Source organism: Pseudopodoces humilis, chromosome 19 (genome assembly GCF_049639895.1).
Source record: "Pseudopodoces humilis isolate 2021_Gansu_Grassland_sample_001 chromosome 19, ASM4963989v1, whole genome shotgun sequence".
Taxonomy (NCBI): Eukaryota; Metazoa; Chordata; class Aves; order Passeriformes; family Paridae; genus Pseudopodoces; species Pseudopodoces humilis.
This window is the reverse complement of record NC_142218.1, coordinates 190,947-214,199: the sequence shown is the minus strand read 5'-3', so window position 1 is coordinate 214,199 and position 23,253 is coordinate 190,947. Positions and strand designations below refer to the sequence as shown.

The following is a 23,253-nucleotide window of genomic DNA, read 5'->3' as shown; positions in this document are numbered from 1 at the left end:
CAATTGGTGTAAGTTTGGATGGAACAAAGTAAGTTTCCCAAGGTAACAGGGTCCTCCATGTGGACTAGCAGGAATACCATTCCATGCTCTATCTCCTCAGATTAAGAATATGGAACTAGGTAATCACCTTGGTGATTGTCCTGTGAGATTGCACTGTGAATAGAAAGCTTTACTTTTGGTGTTAGTAATGAGATCAAGTATAGGGTTAACTGTAGCCAAGTGTTGCATTACTTTGTTGGAATGGCTTTTTGTCAGGGGCTCAAACATTATCCATCCACCTGAGGTATTGGTGGAACATAACAAATCCAATTCTTCTGGAGGCCTTATGGTAACACTGAGAACTTAGATAATTTTTGCTTGTCAGCAGGCTTCAAGTTGTCTTGACGTGAAGCCAACAGTGCGATTGCACTCTCATAACATTACCAATTGATTCAATCATATTTCATTACTAACTAAACTTTTAAATGCTTGAGGATGCCATACAGGAAGTCCTATGAGACAGGTGCGGAAAGGATCTCCAGGTGTGTCTAGGCTTAGACACATTGATTTTTGGCCTGTTAAGTGTGCCAGAGTGACCCATATGTTCTGTCACTTCTGGATGTTAGTTAGCAGACAGCTGGGACTATACACAACACAATTACCATAAGCAATTTTTTCCATGCAAATGACACCATGCTTTCAGAATCACAGCTAGGTTTTAAGGTTAACTAAACTTTCAAATATCCTTACACTAACTCTTTAAGGGGGAATACTTATACTTTGTACTAATATCTTTCCTAAACTTATCAATAACCTACAAATAACAATTATCACACAAGCTAAACTCTGTATCCTACTCTATTATCTAACTAATTATCTAACTAATCTATTATTCTATATTATTATTATTCTATATTATTATATTATTATTAATCTATTATCTATTATCTAACTAATTTTAACACACATGCTCTGATATTTATGCAATCTTAAGTGTGAAAGCAATTTGCTTAAAGGGTAAAATACAATTGTAATTTGCTTTTATATACAGTTAGATGGAGTCTCTATATTCTTTTTATCTTCTACAAAGTTCTTCTTACAAACAGATTATGATTTAACACGATTCAGTCTTGGAACATCTGCTGCTCTGGTGACGTCAACTGGCAGCCGATTGGTGACTGACTGAGGGCATCAATGTTCAGATTGTTCTTCACATCCTTCTAAATCTTAAAACAGAAAATAACTAATATTTGGTAGAGACGAAACATCATAATAACAACATAAAATTTCTGTTGGTAAAATGTCTGTGTAGTTTTCAGACACAACTGTGTCCTGGCAGCTCCACTTCTGATCTTGTCTGGAGTATCAAAGTTGTGTGATGTTCTGTTCTGCTCTGTTCACTGGGTCTCATGTGTTCAGAGGCAGACAGTCTGGTCAGGTGGACATGTGACCTTTTTGAACCTGCCAACAAAACACAGACATTTCTCCCCTTGAAATTAATGAATCATTTTGGCTTAGCTGCGGTACACCCATTTGTAAATTTAGATTATATGATCTTTCTAAACTTTCAATATAAATATTTCATTATTGTGGTCCAATTTTCTAATGCACATATTACACTAATCAAATACTTCTAGGGCATCAGTTCCTCCCGTTTTTTTTTTAAAAAATAAAAATTAGATGTACTTCCATCATGTACATCAACATTAACACCAAACTATATACACAATAAATAAAAACCTATAGTAGTTAAAAATCAATCAAATAATAAAAATTATTAATAACATATGTAATATAAAACTACCATTAACCACTAAAACACTGCACCAGCATCTCATAGTCTGCAAACAAAAAAAAAAAATCATTGAAGGATTGGATAACCACCTCTGGAAATGATTCTCAAAGCCCACTTCAAAATTTATCCAGCCGTCATATTAATAGGGTAAAATTGCTAAGTCAAAAAGCGACTCAAATACTGATTTGGTACAGAAAACTTCTGGATCTGCTGGCAAACATTCCATTCGGGTAAAGGCTTGGCCAGGGCCTGGCTTTAAACTGGAAAGATGCCTCTTAACTAATTTCTAAAACAAGGTTCTCAATAGTAGCAGCTAGGAGATGCTTACAGCACAGCAAACTGTTAAAATACACTTGTACAAATCAAATTATCAGAAGCTTTAGGTACCAGACCAATTAAACCATGCAGCAGTTGGTTTAATCTGAAACCTCTTCCATGGCAGCTGACCCTCAGGAATGGTACATTTCCTTGAAATTCTGGAAACACTGAAAAATAATAAAGCCATAAAAAGAAAAAAACTGTAGAGATTGCAACAAACAATAGAATTACTGATGAAATCAAGGGTGTCACAGACTGCTTTCTCTTCTATTCACAAGCAGGTGTTCAGCTGTTTTAGTCGTAGTCATCTTCATCTCTCTGGGAAAATAACTATACTTTGCAGTTTAAACAAGTGTCTCCAATAAAACATAAAGCAATTTAATTTGAACGATATTTAAACCTTATAAAAATTAATTATAACAAAAGGAAATAACAGAACTTAACTTTAAAAGAATATCCAGGTTATAAAACTTAACTTAAAAACATTCAAACCTAAACATAATCAAACTTAACTTTGCTTAATTCTATTAACAATTAATCTATATTAAATAAAAGCATAACTTAATCGCATTCTGTTACTACAAAAAGGCAACTAAAAGTTTGCTATATACCTTTTAAACACAATATAACAGTAACATGGGTTCACTATAAAGATTATAAAAATGTAACAAATATATCACAATTCTGTATCATTTGGCTTTAAAATAACTCACAGTAACTGCAAATGTTACTAAAAATACTTATTCATAACAGGAATTTGCCTAGTATATGCTTAAATTCTTTAGAATTTTAAAGTGCAGCTTTACTAGAGAAAAACCACAACAACATGGAATTTGGCAAGTTGCCATTCAGCTTTTGTAGCACTTTTCAAAAACATCAAGTCTAACTTTTAATTAAAATCCGAAGTCCAAATTGATATATATGCTGTTATATATGTTTTTCATAACAAAAGGACTCCCATTAAAATTACCTTATTAAAATTGTAGAAAAAGCAAGCAAATGGGTAATATATGCTTTAACTTTGTCTTGTACAGTAAAGTTCTGCTAGCTACTTCTTTTTTAAAACCATAAATCTCTTTTGTAGATAACATTAATTGGAAAGTTGTTTCGTTAGTAGGTGTAAATCATTGAATATTTTAACACTGGGTTTTAAAACTAATTATTGCAAAGTAACTTTTAATTCTGTTAATATTCACCTTAAACACTTTTTAAAAAGGGACTTTTTAAACTTTCAAAAAATCACAATAACTTCTCTAGTAGAACTCTAAAAACACTGCAACTGCATAAACTCATAATTTCTTAAAACACAAAATTAACTCTAAAAGGGTATATAAAAACATTTTTAAAAACCAATGAATCATGATTTTTTAACAAACTGGGTACTATGCTGGTGCTTTTTCTAAGAGAGGGAGGGGAGGGGGGTTGGACTGTCCGCTCTGCTGCTCTCTGCTGCTGTTATCTTCACATCCCCCACATATTCTCACAGAGGGGAAAAATGGAGAGAAAGAAAAAATACCCTCACAAAGTCAACTTTAACACATACAGTTGTTTCTCTCAATCTCTGTCTCTCATTGTTTGCAGATAGAGAGAAAAGGGCACGATTTTACAGAAACAGGTGATGTTACACGAAAAGCCTCTCAGGGCCAGGTGGTAACAACGGTGACCATTGCAGCTTATCAACTTTTAATTACAGTGATGAATTTCGAACTAGATAAGATGTAGTTCGTGATTTTTTGGCTACTTCATCTATCTTTGAAGCTGTCTGAGCCACTTGTTTCTGTTACCCAAATATTTTTTTGTGGTTCGTTAAAAACACCCCCTCACCATACAATGACAAACCCCAAGAAATCAACATTAATGTTGCCATGGGCATGTACATGGCCATTCCCTTTCTACTTTATCCCATTTGCTACTATGAACTTGCCAGCTTTGGGGAACACCAACACCCAGTCTACACTTTGTGTTCACTACCTTATTGCCTTGCCTAATACGTAATAATGCTAAGTGTTTAAGAAGCTCAAAGCTAATATCTGCTAATACTTTCTGTCCAAAATCTTCAATCAATCCTAATGTGTTTATAAACTGTTGTTGTTCATTCAGTACACTAGCTGCACCCCTTAGAGCAACTGATCTAATGGTATACCAATAAAGTCAGTCAACCACTGCGCTCTAGAGTAGGTAATAACCCATGTAAACACACAGCTGACACTTATATACCTCCTCTATTTCACGTGCCTGAGTGACTCTCCAACTCTCTTGTTTACACAAAGAGCAATGCACCAGTACTCAGGGTTGACAGTCCAGCCCATGTTCTCCACAAACACGTTCAAGAACCTCTAATTGTCTCTTGTCAACTGATTGTGTGCAAAGAGCCACATAAAATACATTAAGATCTGATATAAAATTAATTGCATCCTTGTTGTCAGGGTGCAGGGCTGTCAGCAGTGGTGTTAATACCAAGTTCATTTGATGCTGATGTCTCTTCCATGCTTCGGGACACAGATCTAATGTCAATATTCTTCTCTAACCATGGTTTAACCCACTTTGCAGGAATCCATGTAGCTGAATCTTTACTTGAGGAAACACAAGCATAACCCCTTCCCCAGGTTAATAACTGCATTAGACCCTCCCATTACACAGTCTGGGGAGAAAAAAAAAATTAAGTTGAATATTTTTAAAGGTAAAATCACATGTTTGTTTGCATGTGTACTATCGCAGGAAGATTGTCTTGTCCTCCATTTTTATTCAACCAATTTATAGCACCCCCCTGTTTCCCCCTGTTTTTTTCAAAATAGAAAGGTGATTTCTAAGAATACGATGAATGCTGGAGAAGTTGAATATCCCTATGTTGTAAAAAATTAGTAGTAGAAGCTGCTCGATATGCAAGGCTATTGTTTGTTTTTGATCTTCTTGGGGCATCCCATCACAACAAAAGCTTGAGTCCAGTGTTGTTGAGCCAGAGCAGATGAAGCATATGAATGGGCAGAAGCTCACACAAATGCTGAAGTGGTATCCACAGACACGTGCACATAATGCAATCATCCTAAAGGTGAAAATTCAGTAATATCAGTTTGCCAAATCTCACGAGGCTGAAGTCCTCAAGGATTAGGTCCTCCATCTTGTAATCGTGTAAGAAGAACACATTTAGGACATGGTGCTATCATCCTTGAGGTTGTGCTTTTGGAATTCCAAATGGTTTACGGAGAGCAGCAGCACATTGATGAAAGAAGGCATGCGAATGGTATGCCTCTTGAATAGTCAGATCTTTATCAACAACCACAGTCACTAATTGATCAACTTGAGAGTTACCTTCTATGAGGTCTCCAGAAATTCCAGTATGTCTTTTCAAGTGCATGATAAAAAGTCGATGTATTTGATGATCGACAAGATTTCTCAAATCTAAGGCTTGAAAAAACACAGAATTATTTATATGTCCTAACAATGCCCTTTCTATATGCTGTATTACCCCAGCAACATAAAGAGAATCAGTCATAATATTTAGATCTTGAGAATCCCATTGATTCAAAACAGCAATTGCTGCTTTCAGTTTCAAAACTTGCACTGATGTATTGCAATAAAAACGCTCTGCCTGCCATTTTCCATCTTCTTGCCAGACAAATCCAGCTGCCTTGGTTTTACTACTTGCATCAGTAAACACTGTCAAAGCATGTAATGGTTGTCGACTAATGACAGGTACAGATTTCATAGTCAAAGTAGTTTTGACTAACGGATGTTTGGGGTAATGATTATCAATCTGATAGGATCTGTTTAGACAGACCAATACAAAGGTCATTGATCCACACATTGATTGGATCAGGTCCAGAGGCTATAGGATGATTACTTTATCATGTTCTTTCCCAGCAATTACAACTGCTTGTTGGACTCTCTTTTGAATGACTCCTGCCACAACTTCTACACTTGGGGTTACTGTTTCATATCCTCTGGGTGATAAAAATAGCCATTCAATGATTTTGAGTGGGTCGGACTGCCATTTACACCACTGACCTAAAAAGGCAGCAACTTCTAACTCAGTATTATACACAAAGAGTTGTAAAGGTTGATTGGTATCAATATGAGTTGCAGTCTTAGTACTTAGTTTTAGTGAAATTTTTTCTAAGGCTTGTAACACAGAATCTGTCAGGGTCTTTGGTTCTTGGGGATTGTGACCTCCTTGCAATAATGTAAACAGAGGTTGCATATCACTGTTGATGATACTACAAATATTTCAAATCTATTGAATGTCTCCAACTAATTTCTACACATCATTCAATGTTTTAACTTCCTTTGATATTGAAAGCTTTTGTGGCCTGGCCGTTTGTTTGTGTCACTCCCAGATATTTCCAAGGCTCAGTTCTTTGTACTTTTTCGGGGGTTACAATAAATCCCATCTCTGTCCAAACTTTTGTTAACTCACTGATTAAAACATCAAAAATGATCCTTTGTTGACACAGAAGCAAATCATCCATATAATGATACAGTATGTACTCAGGATGATTTTTTCGGAATGGTCACAGTGCCAAGTTCACATACCATTGGCAAATGGTGGGTGAATTTCTCATTCCTTGTGGTAAAACAACCCAATGATACCTTTGGGCGGGTTCTGCTCTGTTGGTAGAAGACACAGAAAAAGCAAACTTTCCATGATCATCTGGATGAAGAAGAATAGTGAAAAAACAATCTTTGAGATCTATGACCACAATATCCCAGTCTTGAGGGAGCATGGCTGGATTGGGTAGTCCAGGCTACCATATCTTGCATGACCAGGTTGACTGCTTGCAAATCTTTCAGTAATCACTATTTTCCTGATTTTTTTCTAGATGGTGAACACAGGCATGCTCCATGGGCTGATAGATTGCACAAGATGCCCTGCAGTCAATTGTTCTTGCACTAATTCTTTCAAATGAGTGATCTTCTTTTCTGGTAGTGGCCATTGATCAACGGACACAGGGGTGCCCATTAGCCATTTCAGCTTTAATGTTGGACATGGGCCGCTCGTTGCAATGGCCGCTTCTAAAAACGTGGATGCATTACACACCCCCATTGGGATAAGATATCTTGACCAAGCAACCACAAAGTTGTGTGTAGTACACATTTGTGTATGTTTAATTAATTTAATTAAATTAATTAAATTATTAAATTAAATTATGTTTAATTTAATTTAATTAGTATGATTTAATTTGTGCTCTAAGTCCTTCCTTGTCATCAATAATGGTAATAAAACGTGCACTTTGTTGTGTAGACGATACTCCACCAATACCTACAGCCATGTTGGTTGCTGGAGCTAAAAGCCAAGAAGGTGGCCATGCAGCTTGAGGTATAACAGCAACGTCTGCAGCAGTGTCAAGCATAACTTGATTACACTGAATTATGAGTCTATCTGAACCTTGCAATATTATTGACCTTACCGGTTCATTACTATTGTTTATGTAAAGGTAACAGTCACAGCACCAGTGGATCCAAAGCTTTGGTCTCTGCATTCTTTGTTCTGAGCCTTGAAAACCTATGCTTGAAATGGAATCAATTGAGCAATGTGGTCATCCTTTGGTAATGTGACTGGAGGATTCAATACTTTTAATATTATTCCAATTTGTCCAGTATAGTCAGAGTCAATTAATCCAGGGATAATTATCAATCTTTGTTTTGAAGCTGATGATCATCCTATCAATAATGCACTTAATCCATGCCCCAAAGGTCCTGTGACTTTGGAGGGAATTACATGTACCAAATCATCTTTTATTGGTGATGTCGACTCCCACAGCCAAATCAAGGCCTGCGCTTCCTGGTGTGGCTGCTGAAAGCTCATCTTGGGGGAATTTTGGTGTCTTGGTGCTCCCTGTCAAGGTACTCTCTGGGAAGTTTCCTGACAAAGGAGTTCCATCCTTCTTATATCTGGATCAACAATCATTAGCCTTATGTCCAAACTTATTACAGAGATTGCAGATACCAACAAATTTGGTAGCTGGTGCACTCTTCTTTGCTTGTGGACATTGTTTTTTAAAATGATAAAGCTTCCCATACAGAAAACAGCCTTTGGTTTTCCTAATACTCTTAGGTCCTAAATCCCCCTTTCCTTGGATCACTGTGGGATGCAGAGATGCTGCAAGGGATTTTGCATGAATATTGGCTTTCTCTTGCTCTTCCATGAGTTGTGGTAGTCTAGAACATGTTTCTGCTATTTGACTGAGGCTAGCCCCCTGAGGGAGACTGAGAATTATTTGTTGACATCACTGATTTGCATTCTGATATGCTAAATCTTTTCCCACTGCTTTTTTAGCATCAGGTGAAAGACTGGGTGCACTGTCTAAGGCTTCTTTGAGACAATCAATAAACTTCATATAAGCTTCATCTAGTTTCTGCCTTATTCTATGATATTGCAAGCTAGGTGTGCCAATTTGAGGTAATTCTTGCAGTGTAGCTAATGCCAACACCTGTGATTATTGAGTTATACACGGATGTAAGGCAGCTCATGCAGCCCCACTTTGATATTGTTCAGTACCCATAAGTTGTTTGAGGGTAGCAAACCATAAAGGGTCATTTCCCAGCTGGTTAAGGTTTTCAACCATAGCAACCTCACATCTTTCGTGCCATTTGTCTTTAAACAGCATAAATGCTGTAGGAGGAAGAATAATTTCTAAAAGTGTTCTAATATCAGTAGGCATAAGGTCCTGATTTCGAAAAAAGGATTGTATTGCACTCATAACCTATTATCCTATCCAAAATCCATTTCCTTTGCAATTGACTGACCGTTTTCCAATCAATTGGATGCCAAAATCATTGATCACCTTGCAAGTAGACTGGCATGGCACTGATACTCGATGGTAATATTTGTCCTTCGATAACTGCATGTTCGATAACTCCACTCCATCTTTTTCCTTCTTTATATTTCTTGCTTTGTGAGTCATGCAGGAGTGGGGTGGAGCTTCCTTCGCTCATCATTCTTCATTGTGAGTGGCTGATTATAAGAGGCCTGTAGGGAGCACGGCAACCTGGGGCAAGGTGAGCAAGAGCAGGCAAACAGGGGCATGGCACTTGTCTGAAGGTGTGGCAGGACACTTTGCATGGCAGTTCGTGCAAGCAGGGCAAGCAGGCAGGGCTGCACGTTTCTTTCTAGCTGGTAAGGTCTTTGTTTTTGAGTTTGTTTGGATTGGTTTTTTTTGGGTCTCTGTTAGTAATGGTTGTTACACGATCTCAAATTGTGTTTAGTACAAGTGTAGGTAACCAAATGAAACCCTCCAAAAAGGATGTGTCTGTCTAGACCCATTCCTGTGTGTAGTGTTTATCACTGGCATCAGGGGGTGTTGCGGAGGAAACCTGCCTGTGGTGTGAACAAGTGAACGATCTTCTTTTGCTGGTGGCTGAGTTGAGAGAGGAAGTTGAAAGGCTAAGGAGTATTAGGGAAAGTGAAAGGGAAATAAATTGGTGGATTTCAGCTTTTTCATCCTTGAGAGAAGTCCACTAAGCGTCAGGGGACTCCCATGCCTCCCCTTGTAAGACAATTGAAGAGCACCTGGTAGGTGAAGGGGGTTGGGAATGGGTCCCTGCTCAGTGAGATAATAATAAAAATTTCTCCCAACCCCCATCCCCTAGACTGGTACCACTTCAGAATAGGTATGAACCCCTGCATCTAGAGAGTCAGCCAGATATTTTGATTATTATGATTATAATTTTGATGATTTAGGAGAAAATTACATGCCCAGTAAACCTCCCAACCAAGACTCATCTCAAAGACAGATCATCAACACTAACATTAAAAAAAAGGGTAATAGTAGTAGGTGACTCCCTTCTGAGGGGAACAGAGGGCCCTCTATGTCGACTGGACTCATCCTACAGGGAGGTCTGCTGCCTTCCTGAGGCCTGGGTGTGATAACACTGAGAGACTTCCTGGGCCGATTCGGCCCTCTGATTATTACCCACTGCTGATACTTCAGGCTGGTAGTGATGAGATTGAAAAGAGGAGTGTAAGGGCAATTAAAAGGGACTTTAGGGTATTAGGTCAAATGGTTGATAGGGCAGGGGCACAGGTGGTCTTTTCCTCAGTCCTTTAGAGGCTCAGAAAAATGGTGAAGGGAATAGGAAAACTCACATCATCAACAAATGGCTCAAGAGTTGGTGTAATTGGAAAAATTTTGGGTTCTTTGATGATGGGGCAAGTTTTACGGCACCTGCCCTGCTAGAACCAGATGGACTCCATCTCTGTTAAGGGCAGAAGGTTTTTAGCTCATGAACTGCCAGACCTCGTTGAGAGGGCTTTAAACTAAGTTTGAAGGGGGAAGGGGATGTACCTGGGTTGTCTGGAAGCAGGCCCAAGTGTGGAAAACCTGAGTTGGGGATGAAATCAGTACTCCATCTGAGGCACATGTATACCAATGTGCACAGCAAGGGTAACAAGAGGAGCTGGAGGCCATGGTGCAACAGCAAAGCTATGATGCAGTTGCCATCACAGAAATGTGGTGGGACGACTCACATAGTTGAGGCACTGCACTGAATGGCTACAAGCTCTTCAGAAGAGACAGGAAACGGAGAAGTAGAAGGGTGGCCTTTTATGTTAGGGAGGGTTATGACACCGTAAGGTATTGAAACTAGTGATGACCAAGTTGAATGTGTATGGGTGAGAATTATGGGGAAGGCCAACAAGACTGACATCCTACTGGGAGTCCGTTATTGTCCACACAACCAGGAAGAAGAGGTGGACAATTTATTCCATAAACAGCTGGAGAATGTCTCAGGATCACCAGCCCTTGCTCTTGTAGGTGACTTCAACCTGCCAGATATCTGCTGGGTGCTTAATACAGTAGAAAAGAGGCAGTCCGGGAAATTTTTAGAGTGCATGGAGGACAATTTTTTGTTGCAGCTGGTGGGCGAGTTCACCAGGGGAAGGGCTATGTAAGATCTGCTGTTTGCAAATAGAGATGGGCTGGTGAGCTACGTGGTAGTTGAAGGCCGCTTGGGGCACAGTGATCACGAAATTATAGAATTCTTGATACTTAGTGAAATCAGGGGGAAGAAAAATAAGTCTTTTACATTGGACTTCTGGAGGACAAACTTTGGCCTCTTCAGGAGGCTTATTCAGAGAGTTCCTTGGGAAGCAGCCCTTAAAAATAAAGGAGTCCAGGAAAGGTGGATGCGCTTTCAAATGGAGTTCTTGAGGGCACAGGAACAGACTGGCCCTGTATGCTGAAAGACAAGTCGACAAGGCAAATGTCCAGCCTGGAGGGGCAAGGAGGTTCTGGAGGAACTTAGAAACGAAAAAAGGATGTATCATCTTTGGAAGTGTCATGATCCGCAAGGTGGGATTCGTGATGTGGTTCTTTTAGTTGGTCTTAGAGTACAAAAGATTATCAGCAAACCAGGGACTTAAACAGCAAAATACACTTTACTGAGTGCTCATCAGCACTAATATGTGATAGAGGGAAAAGAGGGGAAAGTAAAGCATAAGGAAAAGAGAGTAAGGGGATTAGAGCTACCAACGTTGAAGTCCACTCAGCCGTCCAACAATGCAGTCCTCTGTCTGTTGGGGAGATCTCAAAGGAAGGTAAATTTGGGGTGTAATTTTATAGTCTTTTACAAAACGAGGGGCACAGGGCCAAAACCAGAGGAGATTGGTGATCACTGTGATGAATTCCATTGCGCAGGGGGCAGGTGTAGAGTACAGAGCAAACCACGTCTTGCAAGCCTTTGCTCACCAGCAGGAGCCAGGGTAATGTGTCGTGGAGACCCATTGCACAGGGTACCACGCACAAGCCTCTGCTCACCAGCAGGAACGAGGGTAGTGTACCATGCAACCACCTGCAAACAATCACTTAACAAACATCCACCTCAGCTAGGCCCAAACCGCTAAAACAAGTCCATTGTGATATTCAGGGTCTCAGTCTCTGTCCTTGAGACGGTTGTGAGACAGATGAGGGAATCCTCAGAACATCTTTTATAGGAAGGAGTGTCAGTTCTCTCAGGAAGTATTTAAAGGGGCTGCTAGATCATCTAGAAAAGGAATTAGGCCAAAGCTCAGTTTGAAATTAAAATGTCGACTTCTGTAAAGGACAATAAAAAAATGTTTTTACAAATATATTAACAGCAAGAACACCCTGTTCTTTATTGTTCTCTATTGGATAAGGGAGGGAACTTAGTAATTGCAGATGAGTGTTGGAGTCTGGGTTACAGGTTGTGTGCCCTTGTGTCTGATACTTAGTTTTAAGATCCAGAAAAACACTGAATTTCATATAACATGAAATTCATGACAATGTTTTCATGGTGATACATGAAAACAGATGTTAAAGTTAGATAGAAAAAGCTAGAAGTATAAGTGTGTAGATCAGAAAGTTTTTTTTAAATTACTGGGTGAAAAAGTTAGTTTAGAGAACAAGAGACAAGATGGAGGATTTATGCTGTTGTCTCTTGTCCCTTCTTCTTTCTGCTTCATGTTTTTCTTCTAGAGGTTTTTGGGTAATAGTAAGTGATTGGACAGAAAATGCCGCAGTGTAGCACATAGGCGAAGGGTCATTGGGTCATTAAGAAAAATAATATATGTGTCTATTGTTACTTGGGTAAAAATAGGTATAAAGATAAAAGAACTGCGTAGTTCTGGGCCATTTTGTGCATCAGACACGAAGAGTGCCACAAGACCTTGTTTGTACCATCAGAAGAAAGAAATGTACCAGATTGCAAAGATTAACCTAGTGTAGCCAGCCTGGAGAGACCTGCCAAGTTTTGTGATGACCTTTTAATAAACACGAGAAACAAGATTCTAATGAGCTCGGGAGTTTCTTCAAATCATAAGAACTGAGATAAGCAGGGCTCCCCACGAGGGATGATCCCAAAAGAATTCAGTCCAAAGGAGGCTGAGAGATCCAGGAAGAGACAGAAAAATACAGAAGAGATGCAGCAGAATCAGAGAAACAGAAAAAAGAGTTTTAAAAGAAATGCTACTATGAGAAGGCAGAAGTACTTAATGCCTTTTTGCTTCAGTCTTTAGTGGGAAAGCAACTTGCCTTCAGGACAGCTGTCCTCCTGGGTTGGTAGATGGTGGCAGGGAGCAGAATGGTCCCACTGTTATCCAAGAGGAGGCAGTCAGAGAACTGTTGAGCTGCTTGGATGTTCATAAATCTATAAGCCCAGATTGGATCCATCCCAGGGTGATGAGGGAGCTGGCAGATGAGCTTGCAAAGCTGCTCTCCATCATTTACCAGCAGTCCTGGCTCACTGGTGAGGTTCTAGATGACTGGAAGCTGGCCAATGTGACACCCATTCGCAAAAAGGGTGGGAAGGAGGATCCTAGTAATTATAGGCCAGTCAGCCTGACCTCAGTACCTGGTAAGGTAATGGAACAGTTTATACTGAGTGCCATCATGCAGCACTTTACAGGATGACCAGGGTATCAGACCCAGCCAACATGGGTTTAGGAGAGGTAGGTCATGTTTGACCAACATGGTCTCCTTTTATGAATAGGTGACCCGCCTGGTGGATGCAGGAAAGGCTGTGGATGTTGTCTATTTGGACTTCAGGAAGGCCCTTGACACTGTATCCTACAGCACACTCCTGAAAAAGCTGGCAACCCTCAGCTTGGACAGGAGCACTCTTTGCTGGGTTAAGAACTGGCTGGATGGCTGGGCCCAGAGAGTGGTGGTGAGTGGGGCTGCATACATCTGGGGACCAGTCACCAGTGGTGTCCCTCAGGGGTCTTTGCTGGGGCCTGTTCTGTTCAATATTTTTATTGATGACATGGATGAGGGTATTGAGTCCTTCATTAGTAAATTTGCAGATGACACTAAGCTGGGAGCATGTGTCAATCTGTTGGAAGGTAGAAGGGATTTGTAGAGAGTCTTGGAACATTTAGATGAATGGGCAAAGTCCAATGGGATAAAATTTAACAAGTCCAAGTGCTGAGTCCTGCATTTTGGTCACAATAACCCCCTGCAACACTACAGGCTGGGGATGGTGTGGCTGGCAGTGCCCAGGCAGAAAGGGACCTGGGGGTGCTGGTTGAAACCCAACTACTATCCAGCAGTGTGCCCTGGCGGCCAAGAAAGCCAAAAGCATCCTGGCCTGTATCAAGAACAGTGTGGCCAGCAGGAGCAGGAAGGTCATTCTTCCCCTGTAGTCGGCACTGGTGAGGCCACACCTGGAGTTCTGTGTCCAGTTCTGGGCCCCTCAGTTTAGGAAGAACATTGAGATGTTTGAGTGCGTCCAGAAGAGACAATGAGGCTGCTGAAGGGCTTAGAACACAAGCCCTATGAAGCTGAGGGAGCTGGGGTTGTTTAGCCTGGAGAAAAGGAGACTCAGAGGTGACCTTATCACTCTCTACAACTCTCTGAATGGTGCTTGTAGTCAGGTGGGGGTCGGTCTCTTTCACCAGGCAGCACTGACAGAACGAAAGGACACAGCCTTAAGCTCTGCCAAGGGAAATTTAAGTCGGATATTAGGAAAAAGTTTTTCATGGAAAAAGTACTGGAACAGTCTGCCTAAGGAGGTGGTGGAATCACCATCCCTGAATGTGTTTAAAAAAAGACCGGATATGGCACTCGGTGCTATGGTTTAGTTGAGGTATTAGGGCATGGGTCAGACTCTATGATCTTGAATGTCTCTTCCAACCTAGTGATTCTGTGATTCTATAACTAGGATCTTATGGAGGAGGACTTGGAGGAGGAACTGGTCCAGATGGAGAGGGACACATCTATGAATTGTTTCATTTGTCCTTCTTCCTTTGTAAACAATCATTAAACTTCTGAAGTGGAACTGAAATAGAATCATTACTGTCTCCTTTTTCACCATCTGACTTATATTTTCCATAAACCTAACACTCTTCTTGAGTCAGACCTCATCCAAATTTACTACATAAATAATTATCAGCTTTCTCTGGGCGCATTTCTCCTTCCTCTAACATTTACTTTATGCATCCTCTAGTTTGACTCTTTAGTTTGCAGCATTTCCTTGATGAATTAAGTCTTAAAAAAATTTTTTTCAGGCTCTCTCTGCCCTCTAGCAACACTTACTTTTTCTGGTACACAAACCTTTTCTTCAACTGCTTTTAAACCATCCTTAACAGCTTGATGGGCTTTCTGATATTCATCCTGAATAGCCCATTTTGAAGATCCCTTATCTAACCTTTGCATGTGATCCAAAAGCTCAGACATTGCCTTTTCTTGTTCTTGAAACAAATGAACAAGTTGTTCAGACCGAAGTTTAGGGTAAATGTTTCTAGTAAGTCCTCATCAATTTCCATAAGAGATGGATCAATTTGCTGTGCTGACGGAGCAAGTGGGCCTTGCTGTGCTGATGGAGCAGGTGGGGCTGACAGAAAAGGTGAAGGATGTGCAGGCATACTAGGCATATCAGGCAATGGTGGTGCCGAGGGAAAGGGTTGAGGCACCCATGGATCTATGTCAATATCCCTTCTTCCCCAAAATTCTCTCTTGGACACCAGCCACACAGTTTTTGGGGTCTTAATATAATTTGTTTTCAAGAAATCATTTTCTTCTTTGTCATTCTTTCTATCTTTTTCAGCTGCTGCAATAGCTCAAGCAGCAGCTGCTGCAACACAAGCCCATCCTTTCATTGCTTCTACCATTAGCCGTACAGCATGATAAGTAGATACCAGCTTTCCAGCTTCTTTGTCCCCTGTTTGAATAGATTCCCAAAGTTCTGTACCGACGTTAGTCCATGTAGCTGTATCATAAAACTGATCAGCATTTATTATTAAAGCTTGTTTTCTACACCAGAGAAACAGTGCAGCCAAATCCCCTTCTCAGTCTCTGTTTTTTTGCGTCAGGCGTGTGCAGCATCTCATCCACCAGCACCCCTAAATCCTTCTTATCAGGGCTGTTCTCAATCTGTTCCTGCCCCAGTCTGGATCGATACTGGAACTGATACCCAACCCAAGTGAAGCACCAGCATCTGGCCTTCTTAAACCTTACGAGATTCCCATGGGCCATTTCTCAGGCTTGACCAGGTCCCTCTGAATGGTCCTGTCCTTCAGGTGTGTCATCTGCAAACCTGCTGAGGGTACACTTGTTCTCTTCATGTACTAATGAAGATATTAAATAACACTGGTCCCAGTATGAATACCTGAGGGACCCCACTTGCCACTGATGTCCATTGGGACTCTGAGCCTTTGAGCACTACTCTCTGGATGTGGCTGTCCAAGCTCTTTGTTGTAGTTCTAATTAGGAACGGCGGGAAAGAACGACACAGACTCTCAAGGGAGTCAGAACAGCAGAAATCTCTAGTTTATTGCTCTAGGCTTGTTATATAGATTAGTTCGTGGAAATTACAGAAAGGAAAATACTTATTGGTTAGTAAATCACTACATCACCATCATTGGTCAGTGGGGTTCACCACCCCCTGACTTTCTCCTGCAAGGAAAACAAGAGGACAGACAAACAGCACCTGGCAGTTGTATCTGTTTCTGAGGATTGTTTTGAAATCCTCCTATGAATTCTCAGGCTAGCTTCTCAGGAAGGACTGAGAGGCCATGGAGCCTGCAGCCTGCTCCAAAGCTAGCATCCACACTTTGTTATCCGTCTAACAGTCCACTCATCAAATCCATCTCTCTCCAATTTAGAGAGAAGGATGTTGTGGGGATCTGTGTTAAAGGCTTTACAGAAGTCCAGATAAATGACATCTGTGTCCCCTCCCTTGTCTACTCAGCTATGCTATTGTACAAGGCCACTGGGTTGGTCAGGGAGGACTTGCCCTTGGTGAAGCTATGCTGGCTATCCTGAATCACTTCCATGTCCTTAGCAGAGCTTCCAGGAGGGTCTGTTCCGTGATCTTCCCAGGCAGAGGGGTGAGAATGACAAGCTGGTAGTTCCCAGGGTCCTCCTTTTTACCCTTTTAAAAGATAGGGACAGTGTTTCCCCTTTTCCAGTCACTGGGGTCTTTGCCTGACTGCCATGAGTTTTCAAATATCACGGAGAGTGTCTTGGTAATACCATCAGACAATTCACTCAGGGCTCTGGGGTGCATCTATGGGTCCCATAGACTTAAGTACATTCAAATACCTCAGGAGAGGTACCTGATCTTTACTTACAGTGGGATGGACTTTACTCCTCCAATCCTCATTCTGCTGTCCATGCACTCAAGAGGTGTGGAAGGACCCCTTTGCCTTTGAAGACTGAGGCAAAAAAGGTATTGGGTACCTCAGCCTCCACACCTGTTGTTACCAGTTTTCTAGCATTGTTGATCAGGGGGTTTGACTTTTCTTTTCTGGTTAATGGGCCTGTAGAAACCTTTCCTTTTACTCTTTGCTTACCTTACCAGATTCAGTTCCAGCTCCACCTTGGCCATCCCTACACAACTAAAGTTTATACGCTTCCTGGGTCACCTGTCTCAGCTTCAAATGTCTATGCATTTGTTCCTTTGCTTTTAGTTTGACCAGCAGTTCCCTACTCAGCTATGCTGGTCTCTTGCCTTCCTTGCCTGGTTTTTTGCTACTGGGATTGCTAGCGCTTGTGTTCTGTGGAAGGTTTCCTTAAAAATCTGTCAAGCTCTCTTCTTCTCCCTTGTCCCTCAGGGCAGTATCCTAGGGTATCCCACTGACTATTTCCCTGAAGAGCTGAAAGTCTGCTTTCCTAACCATCAGGGGCCTAACTTTACTCTTACCTGACCCATATTCCTCAGGACTGCCAATTCCACCAGTGCATGATCACTGCAGTGCAGCCTGCCTCTGATCTTAATGTTCCCAATCAGCTGCTTTGTGTTGATCAACAGATCCAGTAAGGCATCCTCTCTGGCAGGGCTGTTGATTACCTGGGTCAAGAATCCTTCATGCTTTCCAGGAGTCTCCTGGATTGCCTACAGCTCACTGTGCTGTTCCCAGCAGATATCAGGACAGTTGAAGTCCCCCAGCAGGACAAGAGCCTGTGGAGCACAATGTATTTGATAGCTGGAGCAGGAAGTCTTCCTCAACAGGCTTCACTTGATCAGGCAGCCTGCAGTAGACCCCAACCATAAAGTTCCCTTTGTTGCCATGGTCACTGATTTTTACCTAGAGATTAATTTTTACCCACATAACTGTTCTTTAGTGGCAGCTCCTCACACTCATTTCACCCCTTGGCATAGAGGGCAGCCCTTCCATCTCTCCTTACTCTCCTGTTCCTTCCTCACAGCCTGTAGCTATCAATAGCTGTACTCTTGTGATGGGACTCCCATGGGTGTCCCAGCAAGTTTCAAAAACGGCACCAAGATAGCTAGTCTTTCTAGCAGCCCAAATGGCTTCCATATCCTCTTGTTGCCCATGCTCTGGCCATTAGTGTAAATCACTCAGCTGGGCTGTTGGCTGTATCCCCTTCCTGGAGGAACATTCATAATTCCTTTGAGATAATTTTCTGCTGTTTCCCTTCTGCTTTTCTTTTGGCATAGGACTCCCATGCTTGTCTCTGTAAGTGTGCAAGTGTGTTCTGGTGATACTCACACACTTCAAAATCAGCAGGGTACAAATGCACCTCAGCAGGGTTTTTCATTTCCCCCCTGATGCTGGCATGCCAACACTAGGCTCATGTCTGCCATCCTGGTCTTACTGCCTTCCTCCTTCACACCTAGTTTAGAGCCTTCTCAATCAGCCCTGCCAGCTCAAAAGCTAGAATTCTGAGCTTTGTGATGTTAAAAGCACAAAGAATGATGTGAAGAATTGCAGAATGGGGAAGAAATGCACAAATCCAATCTCTGCACCTGTCCACTGTTTTCATTTCTATACTTTCTGTATTTCCTGTTATACTGCTGCTTATTTGCCTTTCAGGAGTTCACAGCTGTGTGAGTTGTCTTTTGGCTATGTTGTTTAGTAACACTTATAAAATAATTACTGGAAGAATTGCTGCCCCTTGTGTCAGCTTTACTTCCTTGTGTTGTAGGGATCCAAGGAATAGTGGATTCTTACTGCACCAGATTCTGCCTCAGATCTGACTCTACAGGCCAACCAACTTCTCTCTTATTATAAACCATGTGGTGAGGTTTGCAACACACTCACTGCCGAAAGGAACTCCTGCAGTTAGTGTAACGCCTCTACTGTGGATCAGCTTTGGGATGATGTTTCTGTTTTCCTGAATATGGAATAGGAAATTGATGTTATCTTCCTTCTTTGGAATCCCAAGTTTGGTCTTCTAGGTTGTCAGCCTACAGAGAGCATATCAATGTTCTCTTGGTACGTACTGATATGAACCTATACTGGGTAGACAGATTACTGTCATTGTTCAAGTGATACTTATTTCTCTCCCAGTTTGCTGGCACTGTACTTACTGTCGCATTGTACAGGAGTGCTGTGTTGCCTGTTAGACCAGTTAGACTGAGGCAGCAGTTGCCTCATTCTAATCTCTCTTACCCAGCTCTGTCACCTGTAGGGCATGCACATAGAATAGTTTTGTGCCAAACAATTTTGCTTTCAAGAATGTTGAGAAAAAGCCTCTAAGAAACTACCAGAGGGCTTGACTATATGTCCCACCATAATGGCATGGAGTCTGAGAACTGTTCAATCAGTGTGCTGGTTGCAGGGCATCCATGCTTCTCTATGGTTGGTATAGGTAGTTTGTGTGCTGTTGTGGCTATGGTTGCTGTTAAAATTTTACTTCATTTCTTTAAATTTCATTTATTTTGTTTAAGGATGAAGAACTTGGATGTCCTGATAGATTTTTAGCTGATTTCATTTTGACAGATCAGTCAGAAAGAACTTTGACATTTACTGTGCTACTTGTTTTACTACCTAGCTGTGTCAGTATTTTTGGTGCTACTTAATGTTTGTGTGTATATCAAATATATTTCCCACGCTGTGAGGCACTTGGGCTAAGGAGATCTATTTCTTACATTTCTGAGGGTATTTTTTAACCTTCCCAGCACTTTGGAGAAATCATCCTAATTCTCGTAATGTGTTAAATATCTCTACTTTTTCTTTCTGATTTAAACCTAACTATTAAGTAAAGAATCTGCCAGCAATCAGGTACAGCAATTTGTGTTAACTCTGATTTTGAATTGGAAATTCAGTTTTATCTTATTTTTTTTTAAAAAAATTCTATTTCTTTAATATTAATATCTTAATAATTTATTAATAATATTAATAATAATAATTTATGTAATATATTTTTATTTAAAATTAGAAGCATTAGAAGTATTAGAAATCTCAAAAATATAGCAGTTGCTCATTTCAGAGCCAGGTATTCAACTTCTAGAAAGCTATAAAAATTTTAAACATTTTGCCGTGCTAAGGCATTGGTTTGAGGTGCTCCTTTCTTTCTGGAAAAGCTCCTCTATTCTTCCCTTCATGTTATCTCTAGAGCATCTCATATTATTTATCACTCCTGTATTTTGAGATTTCTAATACTTCTAATGCTTCTAATTTAAATTATTGATAACTAAAGAACCAAGCCTTTTTGAGTTATACTGCAGGGATATTAAGTACCTCTAGCCTTTCTGAACACCAGTCACTAAAATATCAGTGAATTGTGTATGTAGCTGCGTTAATTTAGTAGTAATTTTTGCCAATTGATGCAATAGTTTTTTATAAATTGAACTTAATCCTTTCTTTTTTTTTCTAGTGCAGAGAATATTGGAAGAGCACAATGAAAATCATTAGGCATAGGAAAAAATGCAAATGAACATGAGTTTCTTTAATGTTCTTGTTTTGTCTCAGGCACAGAAACATCTGATTCCTTTCCTAGCATAAGGGAGTGCTCTACCTACCTTCAGTTATGTGAGCTCTGGTGTTGAAATACCTCACTGGATGTTTTCTCATGTGTTTCAGCAATACTTTATCTTGCTGATCATCACAGATCACTGATCTAGACCAAACTAGGTAAGTAAATGTTAATGCCTCTAAGCTGCCCATGCCCATTATCATTGTTGGTGCTGGTGAAGCTGATTTTAAAGCAATGGAGTTCCTTGATGGAAACAGTGGTGTTCTGCAATCTATGACAGGAGAGCCAGATGCACGGGACATTGTTCAGTTTGTTCCTTTTCGACAGTTCAAAAATGTATGTTGTTTTTAAATTCAGAAGAGTTCCAGTGCCAGGATGCATGCATCCTAAAAACGACTGTGGTCTTGACAAGGCAGCAAGCTGCATGCTCAGAGGACATACCTGTGTTGCTTGTTCCCAGTGAGAGTTGAGATGTTGGCGTGTTCAAAGCAATGTCTTGCTGTCTCATGTCACGGTGATGGAAAGCCCAGAGCACCGCGACTTCTCTAGAGAAGCAGCCCTGAAAAGGGCTGGGCTGAAGTGCGTGCGAGCAGTTTCGGGCAGGCGAGTGATTCCAGCTCAGCTCAGTGGCGGTGGGCAGGCGACACGGGAAGAATGGACGAGAAAGCTGGTCTAGCGTTCCACTAAGCACAAACCTTTATTCAGGCAGAGCTCTGGTGAAGGAAGCCAGGAACAGCTAATCTCCTGAACAGGGGAAAACCCGGGATATTTATGGGGGAGTGTTGTAGTTTAAGGCCCGGCGATGCGGAAGATTTCGGGATGTAACAGAAAGTTAGCAAAAACTCCTCTCTGTTAGGATAGTAAAACTTCTTGTAATTAGCCAATAGCACTTAGGTGTGACGTGAGCAGATGGGAGTAACACAATGACCCTAAGTTATAAATTGTCAAATTCCCCTGCAATAAACGCCATTACTTCGCCATCCATCATATTGATGTTTTGTGGGTAGATTGGCCAGGGTGGCCCAGGAGAGAGGCCACGGGCTGGCTCCTGGAGTAGGGTGTCTGCTTTGCTTGAAAAACCAGCAGGGGAGGAGAGGGGCGGGAGGGGAGCGCGAGTTACATGTATCGGGGTAGGACAGCAGGGGGGAACAACAATGAAACACAACAGTTCTAACATATCTAACTCAAAGATCCCTGGGAGCGATACATTTTCTCTCTCTTACAGAGAAGTATCTTGTCTCCAGTGGAGAGCCAGGATCTCGGGCTCGGCGGGCTCCTCCGCACCCACAGTCTTGCAGTTCTTGAGAGCCCTCATTTTATAATTGATTATGCATACTATCTCTTGGCTATTGCTGGGTTAAAGGGGATGTTCTTTGTCCTGGGGTGTGAACATTTAGGCCAAGAACTGAGATACATATGACAATATTGTCAGTCTCTGATACTGAGGCCCATGAGTGACTGAAGTTGAGATCAGTCTTCCCTGTTGTTGAAAGCAGTCCAGTCACTCACCAGCTCCCTGAATTCCGCTGTTGACATTGGCGTTCATGCACTTCGCATGATCAATTTGTTTGAGTGATTCAAATGAAAACCCAAAATAAGACACATTGCTAGTGGCTGGGGCAGTTTTTCAGACTTGGGACATATAAAGGCTATGTGAGTCTGAAGTTGAGGTGAGAATGAGCTGTTTTCATCAGCAGTGTTCACTGAGACTGACTGGAAGTGCTCCTAAAGCTGTAGCAATGAATTCTTAAAACAGAATGAGTGGGGAAGGAGTTCTGGATTCTCTAAGATAATGTTTCACTAGGCTACCAAATCTATTCTTCGTGGTATTTCTGATTTATTCTCCCTATTCTCTTTTCAGGCTCCCCAGGAAGCACTTTCCCAGATGGTTCTAGCTGAAGTGCCCAAACAGCTAGTGTCATACTTTATAAATGGCAGTGGTGGCCCCTGCTGAAACTGCCAGAAATCAAAGTGATGTAGATTCAAGCTAGCCCTGGCTACCTGTAGCACTTTGGTAAAAGAGAGCTGCCTGCAGCCACACTCTCCCTTGCACACTCTGGTTGTTCAGTGCCTTGAGATTGCACCAGTCACACCATTTCTTTCACCTGCTTGCACTGAGTCTTTGACCTTTCCTTTTTCTATCAGAAGACATGTAAATACAGGAAAAACTCCAAGTGCTGGAAGTTTTTGTCAGAGAAAGATTGACCTTGTTGGTTTTCTGCCTTGCAACAGTGACACATTGTGACACATCACACCACACAAAGTTGCTTGGCACAGCCCATCTGCTGCTCGCTATCAGGGTGGGCCTCTGAACTGACCTTCTCTTGTGCTGAGCCTGAGGAGAGAAGTGTTGCACCCGTGTTTGCTGTAGTGACACTTACAATGTACTCCTTGATAGTGTCTTCTATCAAGCCGCCTTCAAAATGGGGACCCTTCTTTTCTGGATGTGACCAAAGAGTGTTGGTTGGATGCCTGAGGTAGTTCCTGTTGTGCCTTTATAAAGTGCCAGTATATATTTTATGTTTCAGTGACCATGTATTTCTGTGT

At 41.3% G+C, this 23,253-nt stretch overlaps 1 protein-coding gene across 1 annotated transcript in view; it reads left to right on the top strand.

Annotated features, from left to right (window-relative positions):
* CPNE1 (copine 1) overlaps window positions 1-22,686 on the top strand; it is an 84,483-nt gene extending 61,797 nt beyond the window's left edge. Inside the window, 6 exon segments of the mRNA XM_088064741.1 lie at window positions 18,934-18,959; window positions 18,962-19,069; window positions 20,814-20,842; window positions 20,844-21,042; window positions 22,568-22,630; window positions 22,633-22,686. Coding sequence (XP_087920867.1) covers window positions 18,934-18,959; window positions 18,962-19,069; window positions 20,814-20,842; window positions 20,844-21,042; window positions 22,568-22,630; window positions 22,633-22,686 — 479 coding nt within the window.
* Window positions 22,687-23,253: the final 567 nt, after the last annotated feature.